Source organism: Loxodonta africana, chromosome 11 (genome assembly GCF_030014295.1).
Source record: "Loxodonta africana isolate mLoxAfr1 chromosome 11, mLoxAfr1.hap2, whole genome shotgun sequence".
NCBI lineage: Eukaryota > Metazoa > Chordata > Mammalia > Proboscidea > Elephantidae > Loxodonta > Loxodonta africana.
The window spans coordinates 82,908,899-82,933,162 of NC_087352.1; the positions used below are offsets into that span (position 1 = coordinate 82,908,899).

The following is a 24,264-nucleotide window of genomic DNA, read 5'->3' on the forward strand; positions in this document are numbered from 1 at the left end:
GTTCCTCAAAAAGTCAAACACAGAGTTACCACAGGACCCAGCAATTCTATTCCTAGGGATACCCAAGAGAGCTGAAAATATTTGTTCATACAAAAACATGTGCATGAATGTTCATAGCAGCATTATTTATGCATCGCCCACCAAAAACTGGAGCCCTGGTGGCAAAGTGGTTAAGAGCTACGGCTGCTAACCAAAAGGTTGGCAGTTCAAATCCACGAGCCGCTCCCTGGAAACCCTATGGGGCAGTTCTACTCTGTACTATAGGGTAGCTATGAGTCAGAATTGACTCAAAGGCAACAGGTTTGGTTTTGGTTTTTACCAAAAATTAGAAATAACCCAAAATGTCCACCAACGGACAGAGGGATAAACAAAATGTAGTGTATATCCATACAATGGAATATCGTTCAGCCATAAAAAGAAATAAAGTACTGCCTACAACATGGATGAACCTTCACAACATGCTAAGTGAAGAAGCCAGAAACAGAAAGTTATATACTGTACACTCAAAATGGCAAATTAATAAAGATTGAAAGCAGATTAACATTTGCCAGGGGCCAGGAGGGTGACTAGTAATGGGTATGGGGTTTCTTTTTTAGGTGATGAAAATGTTCTGGAATTAAATAGTGGTGATGGTTGCACAGCATTGTGAATATTCCAAAAATTAATGAACTGTACACTTTAAAATGGTGAATTATACTGTATTTGAATTAAATTTCAACAACAAAAAATATTGGCACATTCTGATAAATCAAAACAAATAAGCTAAACTGCAAAATTAACCTATGTCTATCTTCAATATGCTATGAGATGCTTGGAGAAAATACTTAAATAGGAACTCAAAAATGGTACTCTAAGTACCACTAGAAGGTACCATTGGAAATATACCTCAGGCAGTTATTCATTTCTTTTCATGTAAACCTGGGTTTTCAACAATAACATTAGCTAAACACCTAATATGGGCAAAATTCACAGAGAAATTAACTCATGTTTGGTAATGGGTTACCAATCACTTTTCCCACCAGCATACGTTTGTTGTTAATTAGCATTTGTTTATCACTCTGAAAAACCCTCTAAGATCTATTGATATTATTATAGGTAATGCTATACAACCTAGGTAATTCTGTGAACTAAACAGCTATATAGGAGACTAAAACAAACAGTTACAACATTTGGGAATAATCTTAACAGTATAACTGGTCATGTGAAAATATTTAAGAAGCCTAAGAAAAGTAACACTAGCCTAAATTACAGAAGAAACATACATATAGACACAGCCTGAAAACGTAACAGAATCACTGTAATTAGGCAACCTTAAAAAAAATCCTTCTTAGCATAGGCTCACCATTAGGGCTTTGAAGAAAAAAAAACCACATAAACCTTCAAATATTACACAGAAAACAACATTAAAATACAACTTGCCCTGGGGAAATCAATGATCAAAATATCTAAGAGGGCAGCAGAATGTAACAAGAGAAATACCTGAGCAAAGACATAGGAATCTTAAAGGTTCTTACAGACAGCTCTGCAACCACAACTCAGTATTTTATACACATCACGCTAATTTCCAGTGTAACCACAAGTATCTGTGGCCATATGCTACAAGGACCATGCTAAGAAGGGTCCTCATCCTGTATCACAGGCTCCCAGTACACCCTTAATCATCACCATGTGCTTTGCAAACACATGCTTAATTATAAGACAAAATAGGCCAGATCACCGCTGTGATAAAGAAAACTGACTTTTTGGACTATAAGTTCCAAGCAAGCTGAAAACTGTCTCTATTTTTCTTGCCATTGCACCTAGCAGAATTGTATGAGTGAATGAATGAATACAAATGCTAGCTCAACAAGTGTATTATGGCTCCTTACGAGGATGCAGGAAACCCTGGTGGCACAGTGATTAAGAGCTACATCTGCTAACCAAAAGGTCGGCAGTTCAAATCCGCCAGGTGCTTCTTAGAAACTCTATGGGGCAGTTCTACTCCGTCCTATAGGGTCACTATGAGCTGGAATCGACTCGACGGCAATGGGTTTAGTTTTGGTTTCAAATGAGGATGGAAAGGAGACTGACGATGCAAAAGACCAGGAGATAACACAAGGCACTAAGGTTTTTTAAAAAATAATATCCTGTATTGATGAGATGCTAATAAACAGACACTGCCATAAATTGCTGGTAGGAATGTAAAGCGGTCCAATTTTGGGGGACAGCAATTTGTAATTATATAAAAAAAACTTTAGTTACAAATAGGCTCACATAACATTACACAGAAAACTAAAACATGTCGAACAATGTTGTTGCTGTTGTGTGCTGTTGAGTCGATTCCAACTCATAGTGACCTTGTGGGACAGAGTAGAACTGCCCTATAGGGTTTCCTAGGCTGTAAAGAAACCAACCAAACCCACTGCTGTCGAGTTGATTCCAACTCATAGCAACCCTATAGGACAGAGCAGAACTGCCCCACAGTTTCCAAGGAGCACCTGGTGGATTCGAACTGCTGACCTTTTGGTTAGCAGATGTAGCTCTTAACCACTATGCCACCAGGGTTTAGAAGGTCAATGAAACGTGTAGAACAGCATTTAATATCACTGATAAAATGTACACATTACATCATTAAGTGTAAAAGTTGACCTCTTGCCTTCGAGTCAATTGCAACTCATGGTGACTGTACAGGACAGGGCAGAACTGCCCCATAGGGCTTCCAAGGCTGTAATTTTCACGCAAGCAGATTGCCACATCTTTCTCCCGCAGAACGGCTGGTGGTTTGAACCGCCAATCCTGAAATTCAGTGAGCAGCCAATTGCTTAACCACTGTACCACCAAGGCTCCTAAGTGTAAAACTTGTTGTTAGGTGCCATCGAGTCAGTTCGGACTCATAGAGACCCTACGTACAACAGGATGAAACAATGCCTGGTCCTGCACCATCCTCATATCGTTGTTATGCCACTGTGTCAATTCATCTCGTTGAGGGTCTTTCTCTTTTCTGCTGACCCTCTACTTTACCAAGCATGATGCCCTTCTCCAGGGACTGATCCCTCCTGACAACATGTCCAAAGTACGTAAGACGCAGTTTCGCCATCCTTGCTTCTAAGGAGCATTCTGGTTGTACTTCTTCCAAGACGGCTTTGTTCGTTCTTTTGGCAGTCCATGGTATATTCAATATTCTTCGCCGACACCAAAATTCAAAGATGTCAATTCTTCAGTCTTCCTTATTCACTTTCCAGCTTTCACATGCATATGATGCAACTGAAAATATCTTATATATTAAGTGTAAAAGTAGGACACAAAAAACATTAGTACACTATGATTTTTGTAAACACATGTGATAGGGTGGAGATAACTTTTCCTTTGCTATGTTTTCTACAATGAACGTATTTATTCTGCCGCAAATAACACTTTTAAATGTAAAATTCACATTACAGAGGAAGCAGAAGAAAGCTTAAAGAAGTCACCAGTGAGGAATCAAAAGTGAGGGAAAAACGGAACAGGGAAGAGCTGACAGCGAAGGACCCACTGGAAATAAAATAGAAAGAGAAACAAAATAGAGTCCTTCCTGGATAGGGCAATAGAGAGGGGAGCAATCCTCATTTCAGATCAAATGAAGCATATGGTGCCTCTAAAATCCAAATGTGTTTTTTTTGTGTGTGATGGTAAAAGTCAGATACAGCAAGTTCTCTTTTATCTTGGAAAGGGTATCTCAACATGTTCCAAACCGGTGAAACCCTAGAATGTTCCCCAAGATAAAAGGCCTCTAAATTTTTCTGAGAGTTATTCCTAACCTTCTGGAATACATGCACCATGCCAAAATGTATAGAGGAGTTGCTACTTCTTGCTCACCAGATCCAATCAGCATGACACCAATTTAATGGATCAATGTACTGTCCTGTGGAGAGGAGCGGTGATTCTGATCCTTGCAGGCTAGTTTATGACAGAAGGTTTCTAAGTTGAAATACCCTTGAAGTGGGTTAATGAAGGTGTATTGCTGGCCCCGACAACTAAAAGCAAACTGATTCTGATGGCTTTTACTAACAGATGTGGAGGTGGGGGTGGGGAGCACATGCCAGATCAGTATCTGCATACTAAAAGCCAAAAACCCACTGCCTTCAAGTCTCATAGCGACCCTACAGGACAGAGTAGAACTGCAACATAGAGTTTCCGAGGAGCGCCTAGCGGATTCAAACTGCCAATCTCTTGGTTAGCAGCCACTTAACCACTATGCCACCAGGGTATTTCCACTAAAAGCCAAAGGTTGCAATAATTTGCTCCAGCAAACAAAATCACATCTGGAACAGCTGAGATAGATGCCACCATCTGATATCTACCATCATTCTCCAAGACCTAAGTGTCTTCTTCACAGGCTGAATGAGGATAGTAGGAATCACCACTCCCGCATCTTTCATGTCCTTGATGGCGATTCTGTAATCCCTCCAGGAAATGGTTTACTGTTTTAATATTTAGAGGCCATTCTAGTGGCTTCCACTCAATTTTCCCTCTTCCTGGGGTCAGAGAACCAATGTGGGAATTCTACCAGTTGTTGAGTATGTCTATTCAATTATGCATTCCAGAAATGTAGAACTAACCATAGGGTGAGTTTAGGGGCCCACTGGGATTGACCAAAGCCAAAACTGATGGAAACAGTGGTGTTTTGGATCTCCTGGAACTCAGAACCTGTGTCTGGCAATTTCTAAAAGGTCTAATTATTCTAATTCTAATTATTCTTCTTCCCCAATGCACAGTCACCCTTGTAAATGGCTGCAGATCTTTTAAGGGGAGACTAGAAAGAGATTCATAGTATAAAATGTTGGCTGTATAGCAGGGCTCTTACTCAAGGGGGCCTTGGTTCTCCCTTCATTCAAAAGTCTTAGGGTATGTGAACTTGTTTTAAATTTGGGAACTGATTACGGGGCTATGACTCTTTATTGTGGTGATCCAAGTCATACTTCTGATCATCAGACCTAGAGCTCTTCCATTTATACAAATCAAGGAAGTCTTAATAGGCTGATCACCTATTTCAGTCCTAGTGGTACCACGATCAATTAACCAATGCCAAAGATTTCTACAGCTCAAACTATTCTGGTTACTGCTTTGGCCTTTCTGCTATTTACAATAATCAGAGTCATCTTGTCTTTAGCAATTAAGTGCCACTGCTTGCTTCTGGGGAAACCCTGGTGGCATAGTGGTTAAAGGCTACGGCTGCTAACCAAAGGGTCAGCAGTTTGAATCCGCCAGGCGCTCCTTGGAAACTCTACAGGGCAGTTATACTCTGTCCTACAGGGTCGCTATGAGTCGGAATCGACTCGACGGCGCTGGGTTTGGTTTTGGTTTTTACTTGCTTCTGGCACCCAGGGTTCCATCATCCCCACTGAATTCACAAGGAGCCCAGTCTGAAGGCAGCAGTTTTCCTATCATTACTGTCTTTAATAGCCACCAAAGCTCTTCAAAGATGGGGCACCCCTAATGAATGTATTTTTTGTAGCTCTGATGAATGTATTTTTTGTAGCTCTGGATCCACCAGGGGGACATATATGACCAGATCTCATATGATAAATCCACTCTAGCATTCCAATCTCCCTAAGCCTTTGGATAACTTCCTCTATAGTACATGAAGAAAGTTTTGCATCCCTCGCAACATCACTTAGTTTACACCAACTTTTGGTCTGGCTTTCAGTCAACCAATCTAGCAAACTGTTACAGCTGCTCCTAGCCCTCTGACCTAACATCTTCAATCTGAAATCTCTGCTTATGAGCCCGTAACAATAAACTGAGCCTGACCCAACTTTATATTACACTTCCATTCTAAACCCACACCCTTCTAATTCATTTCTAGACCACTCCCCAGGTAATTGCAGGCAATATCATTCATTTCTTTTAGTGTATATCATACCTCTTCTTGGAGCACACACTTAGGGGACTACTGCAAGGACCTGAGCCTGGTAATAGGCAGAGAGGCAATGAGAGATGGTATGGATAAGTCCTGAAGAAAATGAGTAGTCCCATCCAAGGTAACTACCTCAAGTGAAGCCATCACAGATTCTTCAGGAGATTTACCTCCCCCTCTGACAGGGGTAGAATGACTGGCAAAGGAAGCTCAGCAGAATTTAGAGTTTCGTTCCCAGATTCACTGGAATCTGTCCATATTCCCCACTCCAAATTCTAGTTTTCCATTCTTACCCAATAAATGTCCTAATATTAACAGAAATGACCTTCCAAGGCTAAAATTCAATTTGCATTGTAATTCAGCCACCTGCAGGATTAGACTTTGAATTGGTCTTCAGAAGTCTCTGCCTTTCACTATTTCCAAAAAGTCTAACTCCTGATTAGGAGTTGATATGCGCTTGATGTGGGTCAGTGAAGGTGTACTGCTGACCCTGACAAATGAAAGCAAACGGATTCTAATGGCCTTTAGTAAGGGCAAACAGAGGGTTTCAAGTCCCTTATATAGATCCTGAGCTCAGAATTTAAAGCCCTGTGTTCCCATTTTTCTTCCCTAAGTTCTCTAGCATACTTTGAAGGAACCAACCAATCCCATTATTCTTATTTTCACCAAAATGTTCTGTGGTAGTAAATACTTGGTCTCCAAAAGCCTTGCCTTCTATGGGCACTTGATCACTGGAGTATACAGGTAATAATTAAAGTCTGCTTTGCTACTGTATTGTCATGTACTACCAGTGGCCCCTTTACCACTAAAAACCTGGTCATTAATGCCTTTAAATCGAACTAGGCCAGAGAACCAATTCTGGAAAACCCAAAACTAATTCAGGACACCATCCTTAATGTGCTGTTCCTCTTAGCTACTTATGGTACAAAATTCTGAATCAGTCCAAGTTTGATCAGAGAACACTATTAATGGTATAGAATATGGTATTTATTGCAGAGATATGAAACAAACAAAAAAGCCAAATTGGTTGCCATCGAGTCAACCCAACTCACAGCAATCTTATAGGACAGAGCAGAACTGCCCCATAGGGTTTCCAAGGCTATATAATCTTTATAGAAGCAGACTGCCATATCTTTCTCCCAAACAGTGGCTGGTGGGTTTGAGCCACTGACATTTTGGTTAGCAGTTGAGCACTTAACCACTGCACCACCACGGCTGAGAGATACAGTCTTATATAATTACACAACCTGGCTAAAAAGTTTATCTATAGCTGTTGCTCCTGTGTCTGGTGCTGGGCCTGGCCTACGAATCAGAGAAGCTAAAAGAAAGGATCTGGGGGGAGCTGAGGAACTATGACATAGGCTGCTGCTCCAGGAACTGTACATAATAGCCTGGAACTCTGAGATGCTATAGGAGATCAGTCAGGGGAACTGCAGGAGCTGTGGGCCCAACTGCTGCCCATGCCAATGTTTCTGAGCTTCAGTAAATAATGCCTGTTGTCCCCACATTGAGCTTCTGACTGAAGAAGAATATGGCTGTAGCCATATAACTACCTGGCACTTAACTAGCTGACTCTCACTTCCCAGAAAGAACATACAGGCAGGGAGAGAGGTATTACTGCTATAAAGATTAACATGGAGGGGAAAAATGGCTACCTACCACACAGATTCCTTCATAAATCCAGAGGCTGTTCTGGAATTCCATTAACCAATTCTTTTGTTGAGTGTCTACAACATCCCAAGACACTGAGGACATAATATTGAATAATGATGAGTAGTGAGAGGGTATTTGTGTTTCTGTGACACTGGTAATACTTTTCTGAGATAAACTGACATTAGTGAAATGCCCTAGTGATTTCTGGCTATCTATTAAAATGACTGAAAATGGTTTTCTTTTTCATAAGAATGAAATTAAACTTTTCAAAATACAAACTTGCCAAATTCATTTTTGTCAGCTATTTCAAACTCTGCCATGTACTTCTTAAGTAACAACGCTAAAGAAAACTTTTTTTTTTCCAAAATAAAATGCATTTTATTTTTTTACACTGCTTCAGCACTGATTAGTAGATAAATATGGTTTCAAACAAGTTCAGTTTATTGCTCAAAAACAGCTTTAATTCCTTTGTGGTTTTAAAGTCATATACCAGGTACCAAAAATGAATTTGGGTTAACCTTAACACAGCTTAGGCCCAAAAAGCCATACTTGGCCCTCCAGAGGACCAGGTGTCTAGCAGAGTAAGCCATTGCCATCGAATCAATTCTGACTCACAGGGACCCTGTACAACAGACAGGAGCTGCCCCATAGGGTTTTCTTGTCTGTAATCTTTACGAAAGAAGACTGTCACATTTTTCTCTTGCAGAGCGGCTAGTGAGTTCAGACTGCTGACCTCTCGGTTGGCAGCCAAGCACTTAGCCACTGTGCCATCAGGACTCCTTTTTTAGAAACACTTTGTGTTTTATGGCACCCAGATACAGGGCCACGAAATGACAAAGAAAACATACAGAAAAGATTCTTAAAACTCTTCTGTTTACTTCGTAGCAAACCAAACCCGCTGCTGTCGAGTAGGTTCCGACTCATAGCAACCCTACAGGATAGGGTAGAACTGCCTCATAGAGTTTCCAAGGAGTGCCTGGTGGATTCGAACTACCAATCTTTTGGTTAGCAGACATAGCCCTTAACCACTACACCACCAGGGTTTCCTACTTCACAGCAGCATTACTTATTTATCCTGACTTTTATTGCTGTTTGCTACGACCTTCTGAAAACTGCTTCCCTTCTTCCCACCTTACCCCCAAAATCAAACCAGCTACCCCAATGTTTAAATATCAAGTCGGAACTAAAGTGGGGGTTAAGCTGCTACAATAGTGAAATAGATACAGACAATATCTTAGGTTTCACACAAAAAAGGTTCTAATTGAAGTGGAATACTATTTATGGTATGGGATTTCTCAAAAGTCATCTCTAAATACATGTAAAAAACAGTAGAAAACTCTTCTGCAAGCTACAACATGAAATATACCTGACAACGAACTTAACGTGTTATCCTGAAGTGTTGCTTCTCATCTTCTTTCCCCTACATCCATAAGTTATCTCAAAATACTGCAATGTGATGATTTCTATTATTAGTCTTATAGTGAGGCCACACAACACAACAGTTAAAAATATGGATATAGGATATTGCAGTAGAATTATAAGTTCTATTCAAATGATATCTGCCTGGGTTTTCTTATTAATATTTAGCATTAACATTTAAAGAATGACTACTTAAAAGTAATTATCACAACATCCAAAACTAAACAGCTTATTTTCAGTGCTAGGAAAAAAAAAAAAGTATAACGAAGAAGAAGAAATGCATTTGGGGATACACCCTTAATTGTAGGGAGAGACAGGACAACTGCTATCAATATCTGACATTTCTCTCTGAATTATAAGTCAACTGTGGGAAAAAAATGCACTTGTCTTGAAATCAGAATTGCTTAATAATGATTTTAAATTTTCTAATTTATTGCAAAGTTTCAAAAACACTTTTTCCTTTTATCCTCAAGAAGTAGAATTAAAGGGATAACACTCTAACTTGCTTCCAGATAAAAAGAGCATATACTTATCTACCTGATAATTTCTTCATTTTAGTTAGCAAACCAACACTATTTTAAGCAAAATTTACTAGACATACTAATACTATAACCACCATGGAGGTTCATTTGGTACCGTAAACCACATAATTTTTTACAGAAATATCAGTATTTTCAAGTCAATGAAATAATTTCACATTCTCAGGAGGCATCATTTATGTTGGTGAATATGCACGTAAAATAAAATTGCGCTCAGACATCCCTTAATTTGTACTTTCATAGCTCCAAAAATCTATTTTCTGTATAATGATGTGACTTTTTCAGGTATGTTATCATATAAAGTTAAAATAAACCTATTTTCATATTCAACAAAAATAAATGTCATTATTCAAGCTGGATCATTAATAAGTCATGTGAATTATCTGGAATTATTACTAATGGGGAAAAGGAGAGATCTTTTCTAATCCAAGAATCTCTAATGAATGCAGACGGCAATATTATTAATGTCAGAACATTCCAAAGGACCCCAAACATATCATCTACACAACCATATGTACACAATAGCAAATACTCTAAATCTTAAAGTAGGTTTTAATTTACGGTATAAATATCTGTAGAGTCTACATTAATTAAACTAATTTCACACATTTTTCTATTTTTTAAAATTTTTGTTTTGTCGTTGCTGTTGCTGTTGACAATAGACACAGCAAAACATACACCAACAGTTTCTACATGTAGCACTTAGTGACACATTACATTCTCTGAGTTGTGCAACCATTCTCACCCTCCTTTTCTGAGTTGTTCTTCCCCCATTAACATAAATTCATTGTCCCCTGAGGTTCCTATCTAATCTTTCAAGTTGCTGTTATCAATTTGATCCCATATATGAGGTAGATAGTTCTTAAAAGAGCATAATGCTCAAGGCAGATCTTTTTTTTTTTAATTAAACTAAGCTATTGTTTCATTTGCAAAAGACTTCACAAGTACTTATTTCTGTATATAACTTCAAACCATGGCAGTAATTAATGATAATTTCAAAATACTCCCAAATAGTAAATTTTAATTATTTTCCTCTCCTAAAGCCAAGAGGCTTGTAGTATAAATACTTGGTTCAAAATGGTCACTGGTACCTGCTGCTCTTTGCAGAGTAACATGATACCATAGCTGATACTATTCAACTTTACCGGGACTTCTGAGAAAATCAAGTGTAAATCTACAAGAGGCCAGTTTAGTATATAAATTGTACAAAAAGGCTGTTTTTAAGGATAGAGGCAGTTTTGTTTTATCATAACAGGGAAAAAAAAAAAAAAAACAAGGACAAAGACCAAAAAGTAATTTCTCTAATCTACTATCAACAAAAATGATAATCTCTGAATGTTAAAGGTACTAATTTTCTGAAAAAATTTTTTTTTTTAAACCATCATCGTTCTATTCAATCTTTCAAAATGAAGCCTCTCTCCTTTAGGAGAAAAAACCTGCATTTCAACTAAAGAAATATTCTTCAAAGTACCAGACTCTGCTCTTACTTTCCTCTTACTGGAATGACAGTATATCCTTATTGTGGCAAATGTAAATTAAACAGGTAAGACGGCAAGTTCTCATCTATAATGAAAGAAGAAAACAGAAGATAAAGCCTGTTTCCAACAATATCACTTTTGTGTTATTTATGAGGGAATAAAACAAATGAAAGGGGTGCTTTTACCATTCTGACTAATGCAAATCAATTTATTAGAGGGGCAAATAAATTAGCAGTATACTTAAACACTGAAAGAGCACACCACAGAGTTGTCTCCAGTTTCCCATCTTCAAAATGCCTTTAAAATTAAAATACCATGAATAAAAGTCAACAAAAAAGAAAGTAGTCTTCAGCTAATTTCAAAATAAGGATTACACTAACAGTGTCACGAGTTCATTAAAGAAACGGATACTTTCAATTCAGACTGACATTACTTACAACATTAGCTGTTGATTAATTCAATAAAAGTCTGACAACAATCTAAACTTAAAATCCAGAAAATACAGGGGGAAATACATACACATGCCTCAAGTGCTCAAAACTAAAGAAACACCAAGCATGAACTGACAATTCAAGATATTTATATCCAAGTTAGAAAACATCTGTTTTGAATTTAAAAGATAAGTTTACATTTTAATGTCAATCATTTAAACTGAGTTTTCTCAGTATTGTGAACTCAAACAGCACAATTGTTTGTTTTTCTAACCTAAGGACTTTCTCAGATTCAAATATCAAATCAATGAAAAACACTTAACATCTCTAAAATTTAGGACAAAGTCTAACAAGACAGAGAAGCAAAGCTCTAAAGGGATTAATAATTACCATTTCAAATTCACTATGTTTAAAAGTAATTACACTACTTGGAGCCATGGTTGCACAGTGGTTAAGGGTTTGGCTTCTAACGAATAGGGCAGCAATTCAAATCCACTAGCTGCTCCTTGGGGCAGTTCTACTCTGCCCTGTATGGTTGCTATGAGTCAGAATTGACTCAATGGCAATGGTTTTTTGTTTTAATATATTACTCATAAAATAAAAAGCTAAAATATGGCAATGACTATTACTACAATGACAGCAACAATTTATTAAGCACTTACTTGAGGCTGAAAATTAAGTAATTTATCAAATATAATCCTTAAAACACCATAAGGCAGGTATTATATCCATTTTACAGATGGGGAATACTGAGGTGTGGAGTTTAAAGAACTTGTCCAAGATTACAAAGCTTAACAGAGTCAAGAACCAAACCCATATTTGTCTCAGTCTAGAGTACATGTACTTATCCTGTGTGTTCCAATGCTTCCTCGAACAGCAAACACTGAACAGAATTTGTTGTACAATGCTACCATAATACAAAAGTATGTCAGCAACTTAGACATCCCTGTAGTTCTTTCTCAAAGGGTAACGTTATGATATTATAAACAATAACTATGGAAATAAAAAACCATTACAAATAACTACTCTTGCAGCATAAAGAAAAAAAGTATGTGAACTAGGCATATTTACAGAAATATGCTTCATGATGAAAAAGCACGACCCTGCTTTAATACAGTACTTACATACCTTCATACACAAATGAACCAAAAATAAAGAACACAGGGCCGTCCCATGCTAGAGACGTAGGGGAAAAAAACACACACACAAATCCCTTTAGCGGTCTGCTTTTTACCATGTTTTCAGATATATTAAAAGACTACAGAGTTGCTATGAGCCAGAATCAACTTGACAGCAACAGGTTAGGTATTTTTTATAATAATTAGGAGTTGGAACTGATATCTAACTAGACATACGTCAGTAGAATAGTCCTGTTGTACTGTTCAACAGAATGACTACCAGCCAGCCACACTGGGTTGTTTAAATTTAATTTTTAAAAATTAAAAATTCATTTCCTTAGTCACATTAGTAACATTTCAAGAGCTTAACAGCCATCTGTGGCTACTGAGGACAGTGCAAACACAGAACGTTTTCATCGTCACGGAAAAGTTCTGTTAGACAATGCTGGTCCAGAGTGTACAGAAACAGGCTCCAGTACATACGGGAGTTTGTATTCTATACAGAATTGCACATGATAAAGGTGCTATTTCAAATAATAGGGAAAGAATTACTGAGTAAGTGGTGTTTGGACAATTTTCTAGACAGGGAGGAGGATGGAGGACGGAGGGCTGAGGAAATAAAGATAAACCCATATCTCAACTCTTATTCAAAAGAAATTCTGGATGAATCAAACGTTTATACTTTAAGGGTAAAATGACAAAAGTATTAACACAAATTTTTAATTAAAAAAGGGCTTTCTAAATAGAGCTTAAGTCCAGAAGACAAAAAGGAAAGACTGATTTTTATTTTTACCCCTTGCTGTCGAGTCAATTCCAACTCACAGTGACCCTAGAGGACAGAGCAGAACTGTCCCATAGGGTTTCCAAGGAGCGGGCTGGTGGATTCAAACTGCAGACCTTTTGGTTAGTGGCTGAGCTCTTAGCCACTGTGCCACCAGGGCCCCAAAACTTTTAGATGAATAAAGCCCAAAGAAAAAATGGGGGGGGGAGGGGTTTTGTCTCCTTAATCAAAATATAACTAAGCAGGAAAAAGGAAAATTGAAAATGACAATACACACATGAAAAATTGCTCAACTTTACTCACAATTTAATCACTCTATTTAAAAAACTGCATTTTTTCAACATAAAGATAATACCCAGTGTTCATGAGTGTGCAGGAAAACAGGTGCTCTTATATGCTACTGGTGGATGTAAAAAAACTCATACAACTTATTCAGAGTTATTTTTAAATATTTATCGAAAAATAAAAAGTAACAAATAATATTTACGGGTAAAACCATACTGAGTCTGGGATTGACTTTAAATAGCCTGAATGGAGCGGGGAGACCTTCCCTGAGAAAGTTGGTAGAGATTAGGTAAAAATTAATAGTGGTTCCAACTGGGTGGTAGGCATATGGGGGTTCATTATACTATTTACTTTTGTATATGTTTGAATGTTCTGAGAAAGTTTTTACAAACATGCACACCCTTTAACCCAGGAATTTCACTTCTGGGAATTAAGTACAATGATGTTCTCTGAGGCAATAAGTCTAAGAACCTGGAGATGTCCATTAGAGGACTGGCAGAATAAATTATGCATTATCTAAACACTGTACTGTCACATATCTTTAAAAAGTATGAGATAAATCTATATGAGGTAGATGGTAGAAAGGGAGAAATATCAAGGACAGAACCACAGATACAGTTTGATCACATTTAAGTAAAAACAAATATGCGGATTTGTGAACGCACATCAGTACGTGCCCGTATTGAAAACAATTTTCTGGAAGGGATACTTAAAAAACCCAACAGTGGTTATACCTGGATGGCAAGGGACAGAGGGCTGGAAATCTGGAGGAGGAAATTTTTTTTATATATTCATATACTGTAAAGTTTGATTTTTTTAAAACATGTGAACATATTACATTCATTTCACTTATAATGAAAAAAGAAGTCAATTTTTTTTTTAACCCTTCATCTACTGAGGTGATTATCATTTCATAAATAAAGGAAACATCAACAGTGGTGAGGAGCTTGCCTCGAAGTACATTTGTAATTTGTAAGGCAGAAGAGCTGAGACTCGGTGCTTTCACTGTCCCCACCCCGAAGCTCTTACCACACCTCTACCTAAGCCCTGTTGATCAATCTTAAAATCGGACATTATGAAGAACAACTGCTCTGAAGGTGTAAGAAAGGTCCTTCCTTGGCGTTAATCAAGCAATTAACAATAGTCATGCCCCCAATTCTACAGGGAATATAAAGGAATAAGATCATAGTCCCTGCTCAAGAAGTTCACAATCTAATGGAAGGAAAAATATACAAGGAACAATCAAAGATCATTAATGCCATGCAACACATTATGTGCTCAGAAAAGAAGTCCGTATGGGAGTAAATACTCAGGGTTCACAGATAAAATAAGATGGCAGATTCAGTATTAATAGACAAGTAGCATTTGATAAGATCACTAGAAAGAATGCACAGAAATTCCAATAAATGGAGATAATGAGAAATCAGTATGACTGGAGATGCAGGACAGGAAGAAGTGTGAAGTAAGTAGTAAGTAAAATTAGGTTCAAGGGAATACAGTCACGTGCCACATAACACCCGGGCAACATCTGACCACATGTATGTCTGCGATCCCAACCTCCAGAAGGCCTATTGTATTAAAAATTCAAGGTATATACAACGGTTCCTAATAACAAATAGGCATGCATCAAAAACATTATTATTATTACTGCATTATTATGTTAAAGATGTTCAGTGTATCAGGAAGTGTTTCTTTAATGTTTTTTACACATAGAAAGGTACACTACACAACATATACTAAGACAAACATCTGACTGATGTTAGACATGAACCGCAGCTAACTATTCCGACTTATGTACAAATTAGACTTAAAAACAGACTTAGGAATGGAACTCATTCATAATCCTAGGACTGCCTATATGTAACATGGTGTTTGAACAATGTCTAAGTGACATAATGTCCTGTTTCACAGAAAGTATCATGGACATTAAGTGACATGCGACTGTATGCTTCTTAAAAACCAGGCAAAAATTAAAATTTCATAAAATAGGTAAAGAAAAGCTTTATGAAGAAGAGTTTGGCAGCAATACTGTGCAAGGTAGGCTAAACCACTTCCATGTCTTTGCTTCATACTTGGGTTGCTTTCTTGACAAGAAAAAGAAAATTATTTCAATACCTCATTTCCAGATTCTAATGGTCTCTTCTTCCTCGGTCCAATAGCTGCAAGGGCTGTAAGATTGGCATCTCTATGCTGTATCTGTGCGAGCTCCAACTGTTGTAACTGGAAGATGGAAAAAAAAAACAGTGTTTACACATAGTCATGCTCAGAGGGACAAAGAAACTGATCACTAAGCCTATTTCTGTATTCTTCCCCAAATAAGGTTACAGTGTAAAATAAATACTAGATTTCCCTAAAAGCCAAAAGCACATTCCCTGACTTCTTTACTCCAACATTCTCTGAATCTCTTATCGGCAGAGGCCGAACTTAGGGAGGGGGCATGTATGGGATAGTAGAAGAAAGGCATGGAAACCTTAATCAATCTCTCCCAGGTTGGGCTCAGGTAAGAAATGCCTGGAGAGTATGTAGAACAGTAAGTTGGAGAGAGACAGACATAACTATGGTCAACCTTTTCAGATTAAAGAAAATTAAAAAAACATTTTTTCTACACTATAGGAAACAACTCTACTACAGATTTACAAAGCACTTCCTCAAAATATTAACTTACACCTCTCATAACCACATAGAAAGATACATATTAATGATATAATAACATAAAAATCATCCATATACTTTATCCCCTTTTTACTAATGGAGAGTGTGAGGCTGTAAGCAGTTGAGAAAACTTCTTTACCGTCATTCATGTAGTAAACGGTAGAAATGGAACTCAGAGCAAGCAATCTTAATTTTTCCAATACAGTACGCTTTCTGATTTGCAAATAAAAGAGCATATTCTAGATTTATCTCCATGGCAAAAATGTAAAGCGATTTAGTATTATTTTGTCATACAGCTTTCATCATACCTAACCCAGAATGCCTAAATCTACAAAGTATACGCTTTTATTTTTTTCCCCCGAAGGGACTTTATTTTTTTAATTGTACTTTAGGTGAAGGTTTATAGAACAAACTAGTTGCTCATCAAACAGTATACACATTGTTCTATGACACTGGTTAACAATCCCACAACATTTCAATACTCTCCCTTCTCAATCCTGGGTTCCCTGTAAGTTAAAATCTTTTAGTTAATAATCAAGTATATGGGTAATCTATCTAGAAGTGGTCATAAAATATCTCCTATTAAAAGGCAGATGGGTAAGACAGTAAAGATGGAGAATAAATGCATGATAATAGCCTCATTTCATCAAGGCACACATCAAGTGGTAGTCTTAAAAAAAAAAAAATGAGAAAGTCAAAACAAAACATCACTGCATAGGTCCTTAAGCTTTTCTAGAAGAGGAAGAAACATTTCATTTCCACCAAAACCTTATTACTATGGAGGAAAAGGAAGAAAGAACACGGAGCTGGTGCTAGTCAAATATTCAAACAAGATCAGACTTTAAGGTAGTTAAGTGAAAGTAAACTGTCGGGTTATTCTGAGGATATATTAGAATATTCTCTTAAAAGAGCACTAACCAAATTTTTAACACATGAGCAGAACAAAAATAGGAAACAGTTAATGGTAAAACAATCTCAAGGAGGTACAAAGTAAAGAAACTCTACCTTAAGATCACTTTTTTTTTTTTTTAATATTAGAAGATAAAGAATAAGCCATAGGTAATGAATCTTTAGTAAAACAGAAAGCAGCTAAATAAAGGAAGCAAGCTAAGAATCATTTTCTATTTCCTCTACAAATTACAGGGCAAAAATTATTCTGTTAAACTGTTTACTTATAAATTGCTAGAAACGTTATTTTAGAAATACGTGTCTCAGAAATTACAAAATATCTTTTGTTGTTGGTCTTTCTAACAATAAACATATAGTGTTAGAGTCTGATGCTGCCATAACCCAGAACTTCTAGGTAACAAAATGATTTTAGTTAATCCACCCTGCAGCACAAATCACACAGCAAGCTATGTTTTTAAGTTCTTCCCTGTAAAGAAATGGCATCAGCAAGATAAAAAAACCAAACCCATTACTGTCGAGTCAATTCTGACTCACAGAGACCCTATTAAACAGAAAAGAACTGCCCCATAGGCTTTTCAAGGCTGTAATCTTTACAGAAGCAGGCTACCACATCTTTCTCCAGCAGAAAAACTGGTGGATTCGAACTGCAGACCTTTCAGTTAGCAGCCAAGCGCTTAACCATTGCGCTACCAGGGCTCCTTATTGTCTTTTAGAGAATGGCATATAAATGGGACCATACAGTGTATAACAGCTTGAGACTGGCTTCTTTCACTTAGCATAATGCATGTGAGATTCAACCAAGTTTTGCATATCAATAGTTCATTCCTTGTTATTGCTGGCTGTGCTACAGTTCTATGGATGTACTGCAGTTTATTTGCTGAAGGATTTTGGGGTTGTTTTCAATTTTGGATGATTATGAATTAAACTGCTTTAATGAAACATTTGTATGCAGGTTTTGTAGGAAAATTAAGTTTCTGTTTCTCTAGAGTAAATGCCCAAGAGCAGGGCTGCTGGGTCATAGGAAACTGCCAAAACACTTATTTTCCAAAATGGCTGTGCCACCTTGCATCTTTCATTTCCATCTGCAATGTATGAGGGTTCCTACTGCTACATGTTTGCCAGCACTTGACATCTCATTATATTTTGTTCGAGGTATTTCTAATAGGTGTGTAGTAGTATGTAGTAGTTTCTCCCTTTGGTTTTAATTTCCATAGCTAATGATGGTGAACATCTTTTCATGTGCTTATTTGCCATAATGCATCCTCATTGGTGAAGTGCCTAAGTGTTCTGCTCATTTTGAAACTGGGTTGTGTTCTTCCTGTTGAGTTTTGAGAGTTCTTTATATATTCCGCATACAAACTCTTTATTGGATATGTAATTTGCAAGTATCTCTCAGTCTATATAGCTTGTTCTTTCATTCTCTTTCACAAAGCAAAAGTTCTTAATTTTGTTGCAGTCCAATTTATTCATCTTTTTCTTTTATGTACCATGTCTAAGAGTCTTTTTCTAAACCTCAAGTCACAAAGTTTGTACTTCTACATTTTACATTTACAATTAATTTTTATATAAGGAGTGAGGTTTAAGGCACAATTTTTTTTTACACATCAATGTCCAGTTGCTCAAACATTCTGTTGAAAAGACTTATACGTTCTCAAATTGAATTCGTTTCCACCTTGTCAAAAATTAATTGGCCATATTTATGTGGGTTTATTTCTGGAGTTTTTACTCTGTTCTAACGATCTATATAGTCTATCCCTTTCCAAATACTATGTTAATTTGATCCCTACAATTTTATAGTAAGTATTAAAATCCAAAAAAAAAAAAAAGTTTTTTATTAAAATCAGGTGGTATATACATACAGGAATTGTGTTAGATCTGTAAATCAACTTGGGGAAAGCTGACATCTTTACTACGTTAAGTCTTGAAATCCATGATCATGGTATGTCTCTTCATTTATTTAAATCTTTTCTTTCATCAGTATTTTGCGGTTTACATAGCATACAAATATCTGTACATGTTAGCTTTATAATTATTTCATCTTGACCCAAGCCATGGTATTTTCAATCGCCTCATATGCATGTGAAAACTGGATAACAAGTAAAGAAAACCTAAGAATCGACACATTTCAGTTATGGTGTTGGCGAAGCACTGCCAGAAGAAATAACAAATCTGTTTCAGAAGTACAGCCAGAATGCTCCCTAGGACATGTTATCAAGAAATATCAGTCTCTGGAGAAGGACACCACGCTTGGTAGAGCAGAAGGTCAGCAAAAAAGAAGACCCGCAACATTTCGTTCTGTTGTACACAGGGTCACTATGAGTCAGAACTGACTCAATGGCACCTAACAGCAACATTTCATTTTGAGAAGAGAGATTGTAAATGGATTTTTTTGTAATTTCCAGTTTCTAATTGTACCTTAATGGTATTTAGAAATAAGACTGTGTGTTGACCTTGCATCTTGTTACTGTGTTAAATTCACTTATTAGTCCTAGGAGGATGTCTGTTTTTCTTTTTGGTAAGTAACTTGGGATTTTCTACATACTGTATCTTTAATACAAATAACATGTGCCTTCTACATTTGTTTGCCAACCACTCCTTCCCCCTGAAAGGTATTTTCATAAGCACCTATGCCAATTTTTTTCTACATGACGTACAAAAAATCAGCATAGTGCACTTAATCTTTGGAATAAATCATTTGGAATGATATTAGCAGAAGTTTTTTTACAGCTGCCCTTTATCAGACTGAGGAAGTTCCTTCTTTTCCTAGATTGCTAAGATTTTTTTTAATCATTAATGGAGGTTGAATTTTGTCAAATTCTTTTTCTGCATCAATTGATATTATCAAGTGGTTTTTCTTTTTTTAGACTGCTAAAATGGTGGATTTATACAGACTTATTTTAAAATATTAAATCAGCTTTGCATTCCCAAGGTAAACACCATTTGGTCATGGTGTATCGTTCTTTTCATATATTCCTAGTGTAATTTATTGATATTTTGTTGAGAATTTTCTATATCTATGTTCGTGAGGGACACTGGTATGTATTTCTGTTGATCTGTAATGTCCTGGTTTTGGCTTCATAAATTAGACTGGAAATGTTTCTATATCTTCTATTTTCTAGAAGAGATTATGTAGAAGTGGTGCTAATTTTTTTGTATATGTTTGGTAAAATTTATGAAATAAAAGCTTCTGCACCTGAAGATTTCTTTATTGGAAGGTTTTAACTACAAATAACATTTAATAACTACAGAACTATTAAGGTTATCTAACTCATTTTGACTAGTTTTGGTAGCTTGTACTTTGAGAAACAGGTTATTGCTTTTAAAACTGTCATTAAGATTTTCATTTGAATTCTTAAACTATGTGCACAGAACTGTTCACCGTATCACCTTTTTGGCTTTTCGGCATCCACAGGTCTGTAATAATAGCCCATCTTTTATTTCTGACATTAGAAATTTATGTCTTTTTTTCATTGCCAGTCTTACTAGAAATTTATCACTTTTGTTGCTCAAAGAACCAGCTTTTGGCTTCACTGATTCTCTTTTTCCCCATTTTCAAGGTCATTGTTTTCTACTCTTATCTTTATTATCTCCCTCCTTCTTCTTGCTTTGGGTATATATTGCTCTTCCTTTTCTAGTTTCTTAAGGTAGGAACTTAGTGATTTGAGACCTTTCTTCTTTTCTCATATGCTGTATATTACACAAGTAACAGATGGTATTTTTACAAGCAACAAGTATTAAAAAAATGGTATAGTGGCACTTATAAAAACACCTCTCGGGGAGAGAGGGGTTGGCAAAGGAATGTAGAAAGTGTGCATTATTTGCATAAAAATGCTGTAAGCTTTGATGGCATGAATTTCCCTCTAAGCACTGCTTTAGCTGTATTCCCAAATTTTGAAGTTATATTTTCAATTTAAACCAAATACATTGCCATCGAGTTGATTCTGACTCATAGCGACCCTAGAGGACAGAGGAGGACAGTCCCACAGAGTTTCCAAGAAGCACTTGGGGGATTCGGTTAGCAGCTACAGCACTTAACTGCTACGCTACCAGGGTTTCCTTTATTTTCAATTTTGTTTAGTTCAAAATATTTTCTTATTTCCTTTGAGACTTCCTTGTTGACCCATAGATTATTTAGAAGTGTACTAGTTGATTTCCAAATGTTTGGAGACTTTCCTGTTATCTTCTCTAATTCAGTTCTAGTTTAATTCCGTTATGGTCAGAGAATATTCTTTGCATAGTTGCAATTCTTTTAAATTTGTTAAGGATTGTTTATGATCAGAGAGATGGTCTATGTAGTGGTCCATGTGCTCTTGAACAAAATGTGCATCCTGCTGTTGTTGGGTGGAGTGTTTCCTAAATGCCAATTAGATTCAACTGACTGATGTTTAGTTTTATAATCTTGCTGATTTTCTACCAGTTCTATTTATTACTGAGAGAGAAGTTCTGAAGTCTCCAACTGTAATTGTGGATTTGTCTATTTCTCCTTTCAGTTGTCAGTTTTTCCTTCTGTTGTTAGATGGATAATTTTCTTTGCTCCGAAGTCTACTTTGTCTGATATTAATATAACCACTCTACATTTTTCTTAAGTGTTTTCAAGGCACATCTTTTCCCATCCTTTTACTTTGACCTAGCTATATAATTACATTTGAACCGAGTTTCTTGTAGACAGATATAGTTCAGTCATGGCCTTTTCATTCTGAAAATATCTGTCATTTAATTGTATATTTAGAACATTACTTAATAATTGATGTTTGGATTTAGTAATATCACCATTTTATTATTTGCTTTCTGTTTGTTCCCTCTGTTTTTCATTTCTCTTTTCTCCTTTCCTAACTTATTTTGGGTTATTTGAACAATTTTAATATTCCATTTTAATTTATCTTTTTTTTTTTTTTTACTATATCTCTTTGTATATTTGTAGTTTCTTTTTATTTTAGTGGGACTCCAGAGATTACAATAAACATACTTAAATTTTTAGTCTACTTAGAATCAGTATTTTACTACTTCAACTGAAATGTAGAAACCTCACCCATATGTATGTCCCTTTTGTTGTAAGCTGTTGCTGTCGAGTCAATTCCGACTCATAGCGACCCTACGGGACAGAGGAGAACCACCCTATATGGTTTCCAAAGAGTGGCTGGTGGATTGGTGCCACCGATCTTTTGGTTAGCAGCTGAGCTCTTAACCACTGCACCACCAGGGCTCCTTTTGTTACAGTTTTTTATATGTTGCACATACATACATTGAAAGTCCCTAAATAATGCTCTAATTTTTGGTTTTAACCAAACACATCTTAAGTAGTCAAAAAGCAGGAAAATAGTCTATTATATCTATCATTTCCGTTGCTCCTTCTTCAATCCTGATCTTCAAAGTTTCCTTCTGGTATCACTTTACTTCAATTTGCAGAACTTTTTAGGCAATTCTTTTACAGATTTGCTGGCAACAAAAAATTCTCTTCATTTTCCTTCATCTGAGAATGTCTTTATTTTCTTTTCATTCCTGAGGAATATTTAACGGGATATAGAATTCTGGGTTGGTTGACAGCTGTTTTCTCCCAGCACTTTAAAAATGTTTTGCCACTTTTTTTTGGTCTCCATAGTATCTGATGAGAAACCCAGTCATTTGAATTACTGTTCCCCTATTGGAAATATGGGGCTCTGGTGGTACAGTGGTTAGGTGCCTGGCTGCTAACCGATAAGGTCGGCAGTTTTAACCTACCTGCTACTCCATGAGAGAAAGATGTGGCAGTCTGCTTCCACAAAGATTTACAGCCTTGGAAACACCACAGAGCAGTTCTCCTCTGACCTACAGGGTCACTATGAGTCGGAATCGACTTGACCGCAATAGGTCTGGTTATTTTCAAGATTTTATGTCTTTAGTTTTCAGAGATTAATTAAACCTGGATTTCTTTATGTCTATCCTGTCTGAGGGTTCACTGAGCTACTTGAATCTCTGGGTTTGTGTTTTTCTCCAAATTGGGGAATTTTGAGTCACTAATTTTTTTAATTTTTTGCCATCTTTCTCTTTTCTTTTTCTGGGACTCTGATAACACAAATGCCAGGCCTTCTGTAACTGTCTTACATGTCTCTGAGGCTTTTTTTTTTCTTCTTCCAATTGGGGTAAAATATATATTCCAAAACATTTGCCAATTCAACAACTTTTACATGTACAACTCGGCGATACTGATTAAATTCATCACATTGTACAATCATTACCACTATCCTTTTCCAAATTATTTCACCAAACACAAATTTAGTGTCCCCTGGGTTTTTGGGTTAAGCAATGATTCCCCCATTCTTCCTCTTTCCTCTTACCACTACCAAAAAAAAAAAAAAACCGGCTGCCGTTGAGTCGATACTGACTCATAGCGACCCTACAGGACAAAGGAGAACTGCCCCATATGGTTTCCAAGGAGCACCTGGTGGATTCACACTACTGACCTTTTGGATAGCAGCTGCAGCTCTTAACCACTATATCACCAGGGTTTCCTCTCACCCCTGGTAACCACTAATAAGGTTTGGTCTCTATACATTTGCCAATTGCATACACGTGAGGTCATATACTATTTGTCCTCTTATAACTGACTTATACCACTCAGCATAATGTTTTCAAGATTCATCCACATTGTAGTCATGTACCAGTACTTCATTTCTCTATGGTTGAGTAATATTCCATTTTACGTATATACCACATTTTGTTTACCCACTCATCTATTGATAGGTATTTAGGTTGTTTCCCCCTTTTGACTACTGTGAATAGTGCTGCACTGAACACTATTGTACAGGTTTTTCTTTGCATCTCTGCTTTCAATTCTTTGGGGTATATACCTAGGATTGGGAATGCTCAGTCATACGGTAGTTCTGTTTAACTTTTTGAGGACCCACTCAACTGTTTTCCACAGCAGCTATACTATTTTGCATTCCGACCAGCAATGGATGAGGGTTCCATTTTCTCTACATCCTCACCAACGCCTGTTTATTTTACATTTTTTTGATCATAGTCATTCAGGTGGGAGTGAGGTGATTATCTCACTGTGGTTTTGATTTGCATCTAACTACGAATAATGTCTTTTTTTTCCGTTATGCAGATTACATACATTTTATTTATCCATCTTCACGTTCACT

General features: G+C 36.8%; 1 protein-coding gene across 1 annotated transcript in view; it reads right to left on the reverse strand.

Moving 5' to 3' along the window:
• Window positions 1–24,264, reverse strand: part of TAF4B (TATA-box binding protein associated factor 4b) — a 144,080-nt gene that overhangs the window by 16,229 nt on the left and 103,587 nt on the right. The window contains exon 14 of the mRNA XM_003406347.4: window positions 15,695–15,799. Within this exon, the coding sequence (XP_003406395.2) occupies window positions 15,695–15,799 (105 nt within the window). The remainder of the gene's footprint in view (window positions 1–15,694; window positions 15,800–24,264) is intronic.